At 33.7% G+C, this 17,921-nt stretch overlaps 1 protein-coding gene across 1 annotated transcript in view; it reads left to right on the top strand.

The window, feature by feature from the left end:
* LOC141550392 (phospholipid-transporting ATPase ABCA3-like) overlaps window positions 1–17,921 on the top strand; it is a 234,350-nt gene that overhangs the window by 112,065 nt on the left and 104,364 nt on the right. The window contains 2 exon segments of the mRNA XM_074280992.1: window positions 723–852; window positions 17,095–17,249. Of these exon segments, the coding sequence (XP_074137093.1) occupies window positions 723–852; window positions 17,095–17,249 (285 nt within the window).

Consider the following 17,921-nt stretch of genomic DNA (forward strand, 5'->3'; position numbering starts at 1 on the left):
CTGAGTTCAAATCTGATCTTAGACACTTAACACTTCCTAGCTGTATGACCCTGAGCAAGTCACTTAACCCCAATTGCCTCAGGGGGAAAAATATATATATATACATATATATATGTATATAGGGTTATTTCCTCTAATTAAGACTCATCATCTCTTGTGTAAAATTTTGGCAGAGTTTCCAAACTATTCTTGTTGCTTGTTTCTCTACTCTCTGATTCAATTTAAACAGCTCTTGTGATTTTGAATCTTTGGGACTTTGGATCCTTGCTTTTCCCTATATCTCTCCATTGCAGCTTTGTAACATGCTATTCTAGGAAAAATGAAAGCATTGTGGATTCTTTCTATGTTCTGAAACATCATTTAGAAATGCCTTGAGGGGGCAGCCAGGTGGTGCAGTGGATAGAGCACCAGCCTTGAATTCAGGAGGCCCTGAATTCAAATTTGATCTCAGACATTTAACACTTCCTAGCTGTGTGATCCTGGGCAAGTCACTTAACCCCAGCCTCAGGGAAAAAAAATAGGAATGCCTTGAAATAAATTTTCTATTAGACAAGCTTCAAACTGTTTTACATTATGAAGTAGAAATGTCTCTCCTCTTACACTTTTCTCTTTAGAATTGATGCTTTCAACAAGAGATTAATATATCATACATTCTTCAAAAATGTCAGGTTTATATAGCTATAGATATATAGATAAAGTTACTATTTTTTCCTATTCCACAGGTGTTCATCACAAACAATATTAAGAAATACGCAGTAAACGATCTGACATTGAATTTTTATATGGGACAAATCACTGTCCTTCTAGGACATAATGGAGCAGGGAAAACTACCACCCTTTCAATGCTCACAGGTATGTTATCAATTCTGGTCAGCTGAGGAGCCAAGGATTTGATTTTTATGTTTTGAAAACTGAAGATGTTAACTAGGACCACAATATCAGGCTTTCATCTAGTCTTCTTATAGTCAGATTTGTCATTTTGACATTCATATGTACACATCATATATATTTATGTGTATAATATTGCAATGAGCAAAAGTCCATTTTATCTTTTTCCTACCATAACTTCCCCACCCATCCCAATTAAAGACAAAAGAAAAAATATGTTACAAACATGTATAGTCAATCAAAACAGAATTCCACATTTAGCCATGGTCAAAGTATTTGTCTTATTCAGTATTTTGAGTCCATCAGTTCTCTATCAGGGAGACAGGTGATTTGTTTCATCATCATGTTAGTCATTACATTGATAAAAGTTCCTTATTCTCTCAGAAGTTCTCTCTTTTTTTTTCATTTGGGTTTACTATATTGCTGCCATTGTAAAAATTGTTTTCTTAAGACTGTTCACTTTATTTTGTACCACTTCATACAAGTCTTTCCAGGTTTCTCTGAAACCCTTTATTTCATTATTTCTTATAGAACATTAATATTCCATCCCATTTTTTTAAATATAACTTATTCATTCATTTTCTAACTTTTAGACTCCCCCCCCCCGGTTCCCATTCTTTTCTACTTTAAAAGAGCTAACATATTTTTGTACATTCTTAAAGTTGTTTTTCTTAGGCATAATCCTTGCCTCTAATTCCCACTCTCCCTTCTCCTCCTTATCTTCTGTTTGCCTGTAAAATGTGTTTTTGTACCCAATTGTATATTTGTATATGCTCCATTTTTTTTTTATCAGTTCATAGGACAATAAGATTCAAGTATCAACCGTCCCCCCACCGCCTTCTTTTTGCTTGTGTAAATATCTTTTCGCACACCCTATTTAGGTGAAATAATTTTTCCTAGCCTTCCTTTGCTTTTCCTCTACCCCTCAGTGCATTCCTCTTCTCCTGTCTTTTTACTCTTCTTTTAAGATTATCAAGACATAAGAAAACTACCATGACTTGTCTGATTAAACCCTCATTGAGACCCCTAATATTGAGACCCCTTCAGAGAAGACACATGAAGCATCTCCCCATATTTAAATGTAAGCAGTTTATACTTGTTTAGTTCTTTGTCATGGTTCATTCAAGTTTATCTTATTACATTTCTCTTCACTCCTCTTTTTGAAGTCAAAGTTTCTATGCAGTTATCAGAAATGTTCAGAAGTCCTCTATTTTATTAAAAATCCATTTTCCCTGTGAAGCATTATATTCATTTTTGCTGATTAAGTTATTCATGACATTTCTTTGTTGATATGCCTATATTCTTTGCTTTTGGAATATTGTATTCCGACTTCTCTGCTCTTTTATAATGCTGCCTGCTAAAACAAATGTGATCATGACTGTGGTTCCCATGTAATTAAATTTTTTTCTTTCTGGTTGCTTAGAGAAATTTTTCTTTGATCTGGAAATTTTGAATTTTGGCTTTGGTGTTCCTAGAAGTTTTTATTTGGGGGTCTCTTTCAGATGGTAATCAGTAGATACTATTTCCATTTGACCTCTGTTTCTAAAAGATTTAGACAGTTTTCTTTTAAGATTTTTAAACTAACAGATCTAGACTTTTTTGTGGTCATGGTATTCATTCAATTTTTTCTTCTTAGTTTTCTAGGTCACTTGTTTTGCTATGTGATATCTTTAATTCTCTTCTTTTATTTTCAGTCTTTTGACTTTATTTTAATTTATTTTTATTGCCTTGTGAAGGAGTCATTGACTTCTGTGTACTCCACTTGAATTTTCAGGGCTTTGTTACTTGGGCAAGGTTTTGTTTTTCTTGTGTATGAGACTTTGCTTATAGATGTTTTGGAGTCATTCTCTTTTACTGATTGTATATTGAACTTCACTGCCACCATTCTAGTTTTTTATAGTAGAATTTTTGTTTGTTTATTCTTCCAGCATACTTCTTGCCTTTGTTTTCAATGCTAAGGCTGCCACATTTCTGAAGGGAAGGTCTGGACTAGTTCTGTTTCTGCTTTCTTGGGGTATTGAATGTTGTATTATATGAAGAACTTAGGGACAGGCTGGGGATCTGCAAGCTTTCAATACTCCCAAACTTATCTGATGTTATGTCCGGTCCTCTCTCAATTGTAATCCTTCTCTGAGAGGAGGTTTCTTTTCTGTAAAATCTTTTCCTCTGTGAGCAGGTTTCTTGGGAGGCTTCTGGAGCCTCCAGACAGAGGGAAGGTAGAATCTCAAATCCTCTTCTTCCTGAATCCTGGCTCTAAATCTCCTCGAGCTTCCCTGAAGTTCTCCCAGGAAGTCTTACTCTTATCCCAATCTATACTGTCTCCTTAGACTCAATGTTCCTCTTTTTATCCTCCCAGAGAATGGGCTTGTGGGTACTCCCAGGGGCTTGTGGGAATTACTTACAACCAATGAATTTGTTGTTTTTAAGGTGTAAACTCCTTTTAAAGATTTGAACTAAAGATGTGAATTCTGAGCTAGAGAATTGTTAAATACCAACTTAGCATTTAGTAAGAACCTAACAATCTGATACTGGGCAAATTCTGATTGCTTGCCTTTTAGTCTGAGCTTTGCAGATTCCTGACCTGAATTTGAGTATGAGCAATGGATTTAGCCTTTGTCAGCCAGTTGGAAACTTCTGTTAGTTCAGAGTGTCAGAATTGTAGGTTCTCCTTTGTTCTGAGATTGTGACCCTTATTACTACTTTGCAGGCTAGGATAGAAGCTATAATTGAGGGCCTGCTCTTCTCTGAATCACAGAGCTGGTGCTTCCTTCTGAACCTAACCCTTTTCTTAGCTCACTGCCCTGCCTTCCCTATCAGGAAAAGACACTTTCTGATGCAGGTCCTCTTCTTACTTCAACCTGGATCTATGAGCAAGAACTAGGTAGGGGGAGACAAAGTTGCCAGTTTGTACCCTTATCCATCATGCTGCCTTGCTTTCAATCTGGTGGCTCCCTCAAATGCATTTGACATTTCCTCTTACCCTATGGTATAGTCTTTCTCTGGCTACTTGAGTACTTTGTTATATGCCCCTTGCCTATGTCTCCAATGTCCACAGACTACTCTGTCCCTTTATGCAAAGTTGGCTCACTGTGACTTTTTCTGATATTACAATCAAATTTGGTACATTTTCCAGATATGTTTGGAAAAATTTTCTGGAGAGGAAATACTTTCCACCATCTTGGCTCCACTTCTCATCTCAACTTTTCCTTAATCATTGTTCATTCTTGAGTTCTTTTCAAAACATATAGTCTATGTGAAGATATGAAATAACTTTGTTTGTGTTCTGCCAAATGACAGTTTTCAGTGTAAGACTGAAATATGGCTCCTCAGGTAAATGAGAGAAAATTTTTACCTTCCAAAGTAATTTGCTTGTTGTCTGCAATGCAAGATTTTATAATTCCTTTCTCCAGGCATGGAGAATGCACATGACACTTTTATATTTTAAATGACTGCTATCAATATTAGGAAAACTATCAGTATAATTGGCCATATTAATAACCAAATTAACAAAAATCATATGATCATCTCAATAGATGCAGAAAAAGCATTTGATAAAATCCAACATGAATTTCTATTAAAAACACTTGAGAGTATAGGAATAAATGGACTTTTCCTTAAAATAATCAGTAGCATCTATTTAAAACCATCAGTAAGCATCATATGTAATGAGGATAAACTGCAACCATTCCCATTAAGATCAGGAGTGAAATAAGGTTGCCTACTATCACTATTACTATTCATACTGTATTAGAAATGCTAGCTTTGGCAATAAGAGTGGAGAAAGAGATTAAAGGAATTAGAGTAGGTAATGAAGAAGCCAAATTACCACTCTTTGCAGATTACATAATGGTATACTTAGAGAACCCCAAAGATTCTACTAAAAAGCTGTTAGAAATAATCCACACATTTAGCAAAGTTGCAGGATACAAAATAAACCCACATAAATCATCAGCATTCTTATATGTCACTAATAAAAAACAACAGTTAGAGTTACAAAGAGAAATTCCATTTAAAGTAACTACTGATAGTATAAAATATTTAGGAATTTATCTGCCAAGAAAAATCAGAAACTATGTGAGCAAAACTACAAAACACTTTCAACACAAATTAAGTCTGATCTAACCAATTGGAAAAATATTAAATGCCCTTGGATAGGGCAAGCAAATATAATAAAGATGACAATACAACCTAAACTAATCTATTTATTTAGCATATACCAATCAGACTCCCAAAAAATATTTTAATGACCTAGAAAAAATAACAACAAAGTTCATATGGAAAAACAAAAGGTCAAGAATTTCAAGGGAATTAATGAAAAAAAAAAATCAAATGAAGGTGGCCTAGCCGTACTAGATCTAAAATTATAAAGCAGCGGTTACCAAAACCATTTGGTATTGGCTAAGAAATAGACTAGTTGATCAGTGGAATAGGTTAGGTCCAAAGGACAAAATAATCAATAACTTTAATAATCTAGTGTTTGACAAACTCAAGGACCCCAGCTTTTGGGATAAGAACTCAATGTTTGACAAAAATTTCTGGGAAAATTGGAAATTAAGGTCAGGTCAAAATGGGTTCATGACCTAGGCATAAAGAATGAGATTATAAATAAATTAGAGGAACATAGGATAATTTACCTCTCAGACCTGTGGAAGAGGAATGAATCTATGTCCAAAGAAGAACTAGAGATCATTATTGATCCACAAAGTAGAAAACTTTGATTATATCAAATTGAAAAGCTTTTGTACAAACAAAACTAAAATAGAGAAGATTAGAAGGGAAACAATAAACTGGGAAAACATTTTTACAGCCAAAGGTTCTGATAAAGGACTCATTTTCCAAATTATATAGAGGATTGACTCTAATTTATAAAAAATCAAGCCATTCTCCAATTGATAAATGGTCAAAGGATATGAACAGACAATTCTCTGATGAAGAAATTGAAACTATTTCTAGCCATATGAAAGGGTGTTCCAAATTACAATTGATCAGAAAAACAGAAATTAAGACAACTCTGACATACCACTACACACCTGTCAGATTGGCTAGAATGACAGGGAAAGATAATGCAGGATGTTGGAGAAGATGTGGGAAAACAAGGACACTGATTCATTGTTGATGGAATTGTGTATACATCCAGCCATTCTGGAGAGCAATTTGGAATTATGCTCAAAAAGTTATCAAACTGCATACCCTTTGACCCAGCAGTGTTATACTGGGCTTATATCCCAAAGAGATCTTAAAGAAAGGAAAGGGACCTGTATGTGCAAGAATGTTTGTGGCAGCCCACTTTATAGTGGCAAGAAACTGGAAACTGAGTGGATGCTCATGAGTTGGAGAATGGCTGAATATGTTATGGTATATTAAAGTAATGGAATATTATTGTTTTGTTAGAAGTGATGAGGAGGCTGATTTCAGAAAAGTTTGGAAAGACTTACATGAACTGATACTAAGTAAAATAAGTAGTACCGAGAGAGCATTATACACAGTAACAACAAAATTATGTAATGATCAGCTGTGATGAACTTGGCTCTTTTCAACAATAAAGTGATTCAAGGTGATTTCAATAAATTTGTGGAGAGTGTCATCCACATCTAGAGAAAGAACTATGGAGACTGACTGTGGAATAAAGCATAGTATTTTCACTTTTTTATTGTTGTTCCTTTTTTGTTGTTGTTTGTATACTTGTTTTTTATATTTTTCCCTTTTGATCTGATTGTTCTTGTGCAGCATGGTGAATGCAGAAAGATGTTTAGAAGAACTGTATATCTTTAATTTTTACTGGATTGCTTGCTGTCTTGGGGAGGAGGTGGGGAGAGAGAGAAGCAGAAAAATTTGGAACATAAGTTTTGCAAAGGTGAATGTTAAAAACTATCTTTGCATGTGTTTGGAAAATAAGATACTATTTTTTAAAAAATGGGAAAAAATGAGTATTATCTGATAATTCATAATTCACCTTGTCACAACTCTGTGTGTGTGTGTGTGTGTGTGTGTGTGTGTGTGTGTGTGTGTGTGTGTGCGTGTTTGGCGTTTGGATCCATTTGTAATTGCTCTATAGTTGATGATTAATTTCTCTTTTGGAATTTTGACAGTTATTCTAAACTAGAAAAACAAAGTGACTAGTCAGCCTTGTTATTGGTCTATTGATCTGGGACTCTAGATTCTATTTTATAATTCATTCTACTGTCTTCTTCATTTTTATGGATGAATTCATCCGAGTTATATAATTGATGATTGTGCATTTCTCTCCCTCATATCATCTTATATATTTTCCTTTTTTTGACCCTTTTTTGTTTTTAAAGAAGAAAGATGTGAAAGGGAAGCTATGTAATCTGTATTAATAATCTATATTGGAAGAACTCTACTTCTACTCCATTGTAGAACATCTCCTTCACTCACACCTCAATCACAGATCTTTATGCTTGTTTGCTTTCTTTTTAATCGCCCTATATGCTATACTTAACCACACTTGAAGTTTGTTTTTCTTTTGAGTTATTTCCTCCATAACTCTAAACTTTTCTTTCCTTTCTCCACATTCTTGCTTTATTTTCTGTTTAAAATATTTCCATGTTATATGAATGATATGGGAATATATTCAATTTTTAAATTATGTCTTAATATTATATCCTTAATATAGAAATATATTAAATTTTGTTTATCAATGTGTGTTCAGCCTTCCTTTAACTGATTGATAAAGAATGAGATTCATGTATATTCATTACCCTTCCCTCCACTTTTATATCTTCTTATATTATATGCCAGTTATGAGTATTACCTCCATTCTTCATTTCTTTTCAAATGTATTCCTCTTCCCTTCCCTATGCTTTCCTTTCTTATGATATTACAATAGAACCATCTATCTATGCAAGGCCTTTTAACTCTTAAATCCCTTAAAGAGCTTAGTATTCTGAAGGAACAGTTGTCTTTTTTTTTTTTTTTTTCTGTTAATAGAATTTTTGGACCCTTGTAATTGTTCAAAAGTATTTTCCAGTCTAGGTCTCTCTTGACTTGGGTTTACACTTCAAAGTTTTTACTCAGTTCTTGTCTTTTCATTGAGAATATTGACATTTTCTGTCCAAATAGCTGTTAGACAGGAGGCAGAAGTCCAGCTCCCATAATATACTCCAATAAAAATATAAAAATTATATAAGATCAAATAAAAATTAAGAAATTCAATGTGAGGCTAGAGTAAGTTATTCTTTCCACTCTATAACTTTACAATAAATCACCCAAAAGTCCATGATCAACCAAGAGGGTTCAAGAGAAAACTAGAACCAATAGCAAAGAAGCCTTGCCTCAGAATGACCAGATAGAGTAGAAACATGGGTGCTCTTAAGGCTCATGATTCATGGGTACTCAAACTTGTTCTAACTAATTATAGTAATTTTTTTTTGAAATAATACATTTTAGGGGCAGGTAGGTGGCACAGTGGAGAGAGCACCAGTCCTGAATTCAGGAGGATCCGAGTTCAAATCTGGTCTCAGACACTTAACATTTCCTAGCTGTGTGACCCTGCGCAAGTCACTTAACCTCAGCCTCAAAAAAAAAAAAAAAAAAAAAAAAAGAAAGAAAGAAAAGAAATAATACATTTTAAGCTTTTCTATCCTTTATATTAGTTGTGACCAGGTCTTTTATAATCCTGATTATGCTTTCTTGATTTTTGAACCCTTTCTTTCTAATTTTTTGCAGCAAATTTGTTTTGGACTTGGAAAGCCTGGGTTTGGGGTATAATATTACTGGGATCTTTCATTTGTTGTTTTGTTTTTTCTAGGAGTTGACTGGAGGATTCTTTTTATTCTTTGTCTTCTGGTTCAATTTTATCTCTGCAGTTTTTATTTATGATTTCCTTCAATACTGTAGCAAATTGGGATGGGGGTTATTTGGTAGTGGTATTCAGGGAGTACAATGACTGTTAAATTTTCTCTCCTTGAACTGTTTTCTAGGTCAGCTATTTTATTTTATTTTTTATTATAGCTTTTTTTTTTTTTTTTACAAGATATATGCATGGGTAATTTTTCAGCATTGACCCTTGCAAAACCTTCTGTTGAACTTTTACCCTCTTTCCCCCCCATCCCTTCCCCTAGATAGCAGGTAGACCAATACATGTTAAATATGCTATATGTTATAATATAATGTATACATATCCATACGGTTATTTTGCTGCACAAGAAGAATTAGATTTTGAAATAAGATAAAATTAACCCGAGAAGGAAATAAAAAATGTAAATGGACAAAACCAGAGGCATGGGGAATTCTATATAGTGGTTCTCACTCATTTCCCAGAGTTCTTTCTCTGGGTGTAGCTGGTTCTATTCATTATTGAACAAATGTTGTTGAAGTATATAATGAGATCCTGGTCCTGCTCATTTCACTCAGCATCAATTCATGTAAGTCTCTTCAGGCCTTTCTGAAATCTTCCTGCTGGTCATTTCTTACTGAACAATAACATTTTTATAACATTCATATACCCCAATTTATTCAGCCATTCTCCAATTGATGGGCATCCATTCAATTTCCAGTTTCTAGCCACTACAAAAAGGGCTGCCACAAACATTTTTGCACATACAGGTCCCTTTCCCTTCTTTAAGATCAATAATATATTAGTGTCCCAGTATTCCCACATCCCCTCCAATATTCAGCATTCTCTTTTCCTGTCATCCTAGCCATCCTATTTCCTATAAATTAGAGTCAATTCTCTATATATTTTGGAAGTGAGGCCTTTATCTGAACCTTTGACTGTAAAAATGTTTTCCCAGTTTATTGTTTCCCTTCTAATCTTGTCTGCATTAATTTTGTTTGTACAAAAACTTTTCAATTTAATATAATCAAAATTTTCTATTTTGTGATCAATAATCTCTAGTTCTTCTTTGGTCACAAATTCTTTCCTTCTCCACAGGTCTGAGAAGTAAACTATCCTATGTTTTTCTAATTTATTTATAATCTCATTCTTTATTACTAGATCATGAACCCATTTTGACCTTATCTTGGTGTACGATGTTAAGTGTGGATCAATGCCTAGTTTCTGCCATACTAGTTTCCAATTTTCCCAGCAGTTTTTGTCAAACAGTGAATTCTTATCCCAAAAGCTGGGGTCTTTGAGTTTGTCACACACCAGATTATTAAAGTTATTGACTATTTTGTTCTGTGAACCTAACCTATTCCACTGAATAACTAGTCTATTTCTAGCCAATACCAAATGGTTTTAGTGACTGCTGCTTTATAATATAGTTTTTAATTTGGTACTGCTAGGCCAACTTCATTTGATTTTTTTAAAAATTAGTTCCCTTGAAAGTCTTCATCTTTAGTTCTTTCAGATGAATTTTGTTGTTATTTTTTTCTAGGTCATTAAAATAGTTTTTTGGAAGTCTGATTGGTATAGCACTAAGTAAATAGGTTAGTTTAGGTAGTATTGTCATCTTTATTATATTTACTCAACCTGTTCAAGAGCACTTATTATTTTTCCAATTGGTTAGATCTAACTTTATTTGTGTGGAAAGTATTTTGTAGTTTTTAGATTCCCAAATATTTTATATTATCAGCAGTTACTTTAAATGAAATTTCTCTTTTGTATCTCTAATTGTTGGATTTTGTTAGTGATATATAAGAATGCTGATGATTTATGTGGGGTTATTTTGTATCCTGTAATTTTGCTAAAGATGTGGTTTATTTCTAATAGCTTTTCAGTATAATTTCTGGGGTTCTCTAAGTATACTATTACCTACTCTAATTCCTTTCATATCTTTTTCATTTCTTATGGCCAAAGCTAGCATTTCTAATACAATATTGAATAGTAATGGTAATTGTGGGCAACCTTATTTTATTCCTGATCTTACAGGGAATGGTTCCAGTTTATCCTCATTATATATGATGCTTACTGATGGTTTTAAATAGATGCTCCTGACTATTTTTAAGGAAAAATCCATTCATTCCTATATTCTCAAGTGTTTTTAATAGGAATGGATATTGGATTTTATCAAATGCTTTTTCTGCATCTATTGAGAGGATCATATGGCTTTTGTTAATTTGGTTATTGATATAGTCAATTATGCTAATAGTTTTCCTAATATTGAACCAGCCCTGCATTCCTGGTATAAATCCTACTTGGTCATGGTGTATTATCTTGGGGATGATTCTCTATAATCTTTTTGCTAATATTTTATTTAAGATTTTTGCGTCAATATTCATTAGGGAGATTGGTCTATAATTTTCTTTCTCTGTTTTCAACTTAACTGATTTAAGTATCAGTATCATGTCTGTGTCATAAAAGGAATTTGGTAGGAGTCCTTCATTCCCTATTTTTTCAAATAGTTTATATAACATTGGAGTTAATTTTTCTTTAAATGCTTGGGAGAATTCACATGTAAACCCCATGTAGTCATGGGGATTTTTCTTAGGGAATTGATTAATAGCTTGTTCTATTTCTTTTTCTGAAATGGGACTATTTTAAACAATTTACTTCCTCCTCTGTTAATCTGGGAAGCCTATTTTTGAAGGTAGTCATCCATTTCACTTAAGTTATCAAACTTAATGGCATAAAGTTAGGCAAAGTGACTCCCAATTATTGCTCTAATTTCCTCTTCATTAGTGGAATGTTCTCCCTTTTCATTTTTAAGACTAACAATTTGATTTTCCTCTTTCCTTTCTCTAATCAAATTAACTAAAGGTTTATCTATTTTGTTGTTTTTTTCATAAAACCAACTCTTAGTTTTATTTATTAATTCAATAGTTTTTTACAGTAAAATTTCAATTTTATCAATTTCTCCTTTTAATTTTAGAATTACAAGTTTAGCATTTGATTGGGGGTTTTTAATTTGCTCCTTTTTCTAACCTTTTAAGTTGCAAGCCCAAGTCATTCATCTTCTCTTTCTCTATTTTATTCAAGTAAGTCTCTAAAGATATAAAATTTCCCCTTATTACCGCTTTGGCTGCATCCCACAAATTTTGGTATGTTGTCTCATTGTTGTCATTCTCTTGGGTGAAATTGTTAATTGTGTCTATGATTTGCTGTTTCACCCATTCATTCTTTAGGATAAGATTATTTAGTTTCCAATTACTTTTTGGTCTATTTACCCCTAGCTTTTTGTTGAATGTAGTTTTTATTGCATCATGATCTAAAAAGAATGCATTTACTATTTCTGCCTTTCTGCATATAATTTTGAAGTTTTTATGTCCTAATATATGGTCAATTTTCTTGTTCCATTAACTGCTGAGAACAAAGTGTACTCCTTTCTGTATCCATTCAGTTTCCTCCAAAGATCTATCATACCTAACTTTTCTAATATTCTATTTACCTCTTTAAATTCTTTCTTATTTGTTTTGTGGTTTGATTTATCTAATTCTGATAGTGCAAGGTTGAAATCTCCCACTATTATAGTTTTGCTGTCTATTTCTTCTTGCAACTCTCTTAACTTCTCCTTAGGAAGTTAGATGCTACACCACTTGGTGCATATATGTTTAGTATTGGTATTGCTTCATTGTCTATGCTACCCTTTAACAAGATAGAGTTTCTTTCTTATCTATTTTGATTAAATCAATTTTTGCTTTTGCTTGATCTGAGATCAGGTTGGCTACCCCTGATTTTTTTTACTTCACCTGAAGCATAATAGATTTTGCTTCAGCCTTTTACCTTTACTCTGTGTATCATCCTGCTTTAAATGTGTTTCCTGTAAACAACATATTGTAGGATTCTGGCTTTTAATCCAGTCTTCTGTCTGCTAATGCATTGTGGGAGAGTTCATCCTATTGACATTTATGGTTAGAACTAGTAATTCTGTATTTCCTGCCATCTTATTATCCCTAGATTATGCTTTTCTTTTTCTTTCCCTCCTTACTTCTCTCCCCAGTATAAGCTTATGGGCACCAATTGCCTCACGCAGGATTCCCTCTTTAGAATCCCTCCCACCCCCTTTGAGTCCCTTCCCCTTATACCTTTCCCTTATTACTCTTTTCCTTTTCCCTTTTCCTCTCCCACTTTTTAATGAGATGAGAGAAGTTTCTCTGTAAACCAAATATGTCTATTATTTTCTCTTTAAGTCAAATCTGATGAGAGTAAGATTCACACAGTGTTCCTCCCCCTCCCTCAGTTATGATAGGCTTCCTTTGCCTCTTTGTGGGATATAATTTCCCTCTTTTTATCTCCCCTTTTCCTTTTTTCTGATATTATATCCTTTCCATTTCTGCTTCCCTTTTTTTATATTATATTAGTAAAATCATATTATACATGTGCTTCTTTATGTATGTCCATAACAGAAATATAGTTCTCAAGAGTCTTTTTACCTTTTTCTGCTTCTCTTGAGTCCTATAATTGGAGGTCAAATTTTTTGTTTAGCTCTCGTTTTTTCATTAGAAACAAATTAAATTCACCTGTTTCACTGAATGTCCATCTTCTTCCCTGGAAGAATATGCTCTGCTTAGCTGGGTAGTTTATTCTTGGCGTCATTCCAAGTTCTTTTGCCTTTGGGAATATCAGATTCCAGGTTCTTCCATTCTTTAATGTGGAAGCAGCTAGATCCTGAGTGATCCTAATTGTGACTCCTCGGTATTTGATTTTTTTTTTTTTTTTCTGGCTGCTTGTAATATTTTTTTCTTAATCTGATAGTTCTGAAATTTAGTCACAACATTCTTTGGAATTTTTATTTTTGGGTTTCTTTCAAAAAATATTTGATGAATTCTTTCAATGCTATTTTACCTTATGATTCTATTACATCTATTACATCTCTTTGATGATTTCCTGTAAAATATTGTCTAGGCTCTTTTTTTAATCATTATTTTCAGGAAGTAAAATAATCCTCAGATTATCTTTCCTACATCTGTTTTCCAGGTCTGTTGTTTTTCCAAGTAGATATTTAACATTTTTTCTATTTTTTTTTTTTTTTTGGTTTTGCTTGACTGATTCTTGATGTCTCAACAAATCATTCATTTCTATTTGTTCAATTATGATTTTTAATGAGTTATTTTCTTCATTAGATTTTTTTTACTTCTGTTTGTATATGTCCAATTGAGTTTTTAAATGAGTTGTTTTGTTCTATGGAATTTTTTTTCATTTTTTTTTTTTTTTTTTTTTTTTTTACTGAGTTATTTTCTTTTTCCGATTCACAAATCCTACTTTCTTGGGAATTCTTTATATTTTCCAATTCACAAATTCTGTTTCCCTGAGAGTTCTTTACCTTTTTCTAATTCAAATTTCAGGAAGTTGTTTTCTTTTTCCACTTTATCAGATTTTTCTTTTAGTGAGTTATATGCCTTTTCCATACTCTTTTGCAGAGCTTCTCTTTCTTTTCCCCATTTTTCTCCTAGCTCTCTTTTAAGATCTTTTACAATTTCTTCTAAGAGAACCTTGTGTGAAGGGCACCAAGTTACATCCCCCTTTGGCATTTTTGTCTGGAGACTGTCTGCTGTTAGTCTTCTCTTTCTGTACAGAAGCTATCAATGGTTAGAGTTCATTTGGCTTTTTTACTCATTTTTAAAAAACGTCCTTAGTGTCTGCCTTCAGGGCAAGGAGGTTACCAGCTTCTTCTACAAAACAGGATAGCTAGATGGACAGTAGCTGTCCTGCAAATGGGCTGCTAAGAGTGGCTGAACTGCAGAAGTGTCCTGGGAAGAGTCCCCACTAGAAGTGTCTGCTCTGAGAAGTACAGCTAAGTTGCGGAAGTTTTACTGCTCAGGACAGAGCTCCCTCCCCGCCCCCACTGCAGAATTGTGGCTGCCCGGGGTAGAGCTCCCCCCCCCCCCCTTTGTTGTGCAGAAATGTGATTGTACTGGGCAAAAGCCCCATGCTGCAGAATGTGGCTACATAGCTATGCTGTGGACTGTGCTGTGTCACTCCCAGTGCTGGGTGTGTGTGGCCAGGTCCTGTTAAATTCTGCTGTTTTGGGGGGTACACTCTACTTTTGGCATTTGTGTAACTTCTCTATTGATTTACTGCTTTGCAACCAAGAAAGAGCAACCAACCTGTGGTAGAGGCCTCCCTGTAAATTCTCCACTGACTGAGACCATCTCTGCTCCCAGTCAGCTCAGTGTGCTAGCTTCTGGATTTGCCTCCCTGCCTGCCCTAGCCTGCTCCTTCCAATCAGGGCAAACCTTTTCTGAAGATCTTCCAGATTATTTTAGGTTGGTAATTTGTTGTACTCCCAATATTCATGGATTTTACCAGTCAAGCACTATTTCTGAGGCTGAATTTGGTAATTAGTAGTGAGGGTAGAAGGGTAGCTTAGAATGATGCATGTATTCTCTCCACCATCTTGGCTCCACCCCAGTTAATTTTTATAATATGTATTTTACCTTTTCTTTTTTTAAAAAAAATCTTTTCAGTTTGTTCTAATATTGTTTTGTTCATTCCATTCTAATTTTCAGAATATCTATTATGTGATGAGGTTTCCTACTTTCTGTTTAAAGCTATTTATTCTCTTTGTAATTTCTTTCTCCAGAGCTTTTTTTAATTAACTTTTTTTTTAATCTTTTATTTGATTTTGTATAGGTTCTCTTATATTCTTTATGGACAAATCAATGTTTTGTCCTCTACAGTTCTATTTGTAGATATTCTAGAATTTCCCCCCCTCTTCTACATTTAGTTCTTTGGCATCTCTTGAACCAGGATATTCACTCTTCTCTCATTCACTCACATCTCTAGCCTCAATTTTTTACTTATGACTGTGCCTGAGCTAGACTATATTCCTTTCCACATTCTTGAATTAGGCAGTCAGGCTCTTTTTCGTCCTGACTTTGATTACTTGGTTTTCTGATGACAAATTTCATTTTCTCCAAAGTGACTGTACTTAAAGCATAGAGAGGTTTCATGTACCTGTTATATGTCTACACTGTGAATACTGTGGTCTCATGATCGCTGGATAGTTTGTGGTTAAAGTGCTGTAGACTTTTCCTCACTGGATATGCCCTATTCAAAGCAATATCATTTCCTGGCCCTGTTCCACAAATAGACCACTGTGGATTTTTACCCCAAATACAACTTCCCCTTCTAAATATTAGGGTTGTTTGCCTCTCAGAAACAGAACATCAATCTTCCCTGGAATTGTTAGAGCCTTGGCAAGTTTCCAGACTATTTACCTGAGTTTGTGCTAGTTTCTCTGATTAAGTAAATTCCCTTTTCCACTTTCTCACAAACTTCTCTTTTTGTATATATTTGTACTAGATGAAAAGACTTACATATTATTTTTTCTTTGAATGTCTTAGTCATCATTGGATCTTTTGTTATTCTTTATCATAGCTAGAGCAAGAAAGCTGGGTTCAACTATAATCTTTTGTGTTTTCTTAACCAGCGTTCTCATGTCATTAGCTCATTCCTGACTACATATAGAATGTACTGTAATGTATTCCAAAAAAACTTTAAATGAGCAGCTAGGATCTTGATTTTTTTTTTTATATTACAAATCTCTAGCCATTTGTCTCTCATATAAATTTTCATTTTATCTATCTCAGCTACTGTGGCCCAGTTAACATTATATCTTTCTCTCTCTCTCTCTAAATTTTGTTAATTTAATTTTTAAAATTTTGAACTTAAACATCAAAAAAGAGCACATACATGGCAGAACACACGCAAAAAGATGATTATATATAGAATTATGACTCCTTTTCATGCCATTCTTTTTAAAAGCATCTAATAAATTTTACACTTTCAAAGCTGTCTTTTCCCTTCTTAATTTTCTATTTTTCTGTAACTTTTTAAACATATTTCAGTGGCCCCTATTTTATTTATAGCAAAACTCTTTTTTTCTCCCTCAATCTCATTCAATTAAAAACTGAAAGATTAAAAAAAAAATTACCTACACAGATAGGCTATCTGAAGGCCTTTCTCTTCACATTTCAATGTCTCCTTCTTTCTTTTAATTTTTAATCTTTCCAGATCTTCAACTTTTCCTGAGAAATCACTTAGTTACTCCCTCTCATAGGTCAAATTGTAAGAGATCAAATGAGTTGCCTAAATTCTCACAAGTTGTCTGTCAGAGGCATAAAGCTAGTCACTTTGATTCCAAATCCCAAACTTATTTCACTGAATCAAGACATCTTTGGACTTTATTGATTTATTGCTCACAGTCTCTATGTTGTTGATTGACTGTAGTACTAGAATTGAGATGGAGTTAATCTGTCAAGATAAATCAAAAGAATATTAAATCCAGGACAATATATTAAAATGCCTTCTCCCTAATTTAAGTGTCTTGCATATGTTTTGTTTGTTTGTTTTTTTTCCCTTAGGTATGTTGCCTCCAACAAGTGGAGAGGCATATATCTGTGGGTATGAGATCTCCAAGTCAATTATTCAGATCCGGGAGAGCATGAGTTTTTGTCCCCAGTATGATATCTTATTTAATTACATGACAGTAGCTGAACACCTTTATTTGTATGGTCAGGTGAGCCAAAGAAATAGTTTTTTATTCCCTTATAATTCTATAATTAGAACTGGAAGAGATCTCATTATTCCATTAATTAATCCAAGCCCCTAATTTTAACAGATGAGAAAACTTAGGTCCAAAGTTGTCATTTGTCTATTACCATAAGTTAGTAGTAAATATAGGATTTGAACTTGGATCCTCCAACTCCAAATCCTTTGATCTAACTACTAATATTTACTTCATTCCAGTCCTGTGACATATAAGAAGTTCAAGAAACATAGTTTCTGGGCAATCAATCATTTTATTAATCATATTAGCATATAATTAATAAAAGGGTCAATGGCATTCTAGAATGCCAGAGACCCCTCATGGAACCCACTCAGTTCCCTTGGAAGAATAGATGTTTTTGAGAATGGCATCAACTCTGATTGGTTAACAGTTAGTTAGATAATGAATATTATAATGCGAGGGGGACCTATTCTAATGAGGGACTAAGGGATCCAACTGATTATATCATTTATTGACAATAAAAGACTATTTCAAATCAGACCATCATCTAATCTGCCTGAATGCAACACATTGGGTCAGAATTCACCTTAGATTAAATTCTTTCAAAGGTTCATTAGTTGGGTGTGGTCACAATGTCAAGATTTCATCTCATCATACTCTTCCCTTCTGAGAACTAAGCTT

This window comes from Sminthopsis crassicaudata, chromosome 1 (genome assembly GCF_048593235.1).
Source record: "Sminthopsis crassicaudata isolate SCR6 chromosome 1, ASM4859323v1, whole genome shotgun sequence".
Lineage (NCBI taxonomy): Eukaryota > Metazoa > Chordata > Mammalia > Dasyuromorphia > Dasyuridae > Sminthopsis > Sminthopsis crassicaudata.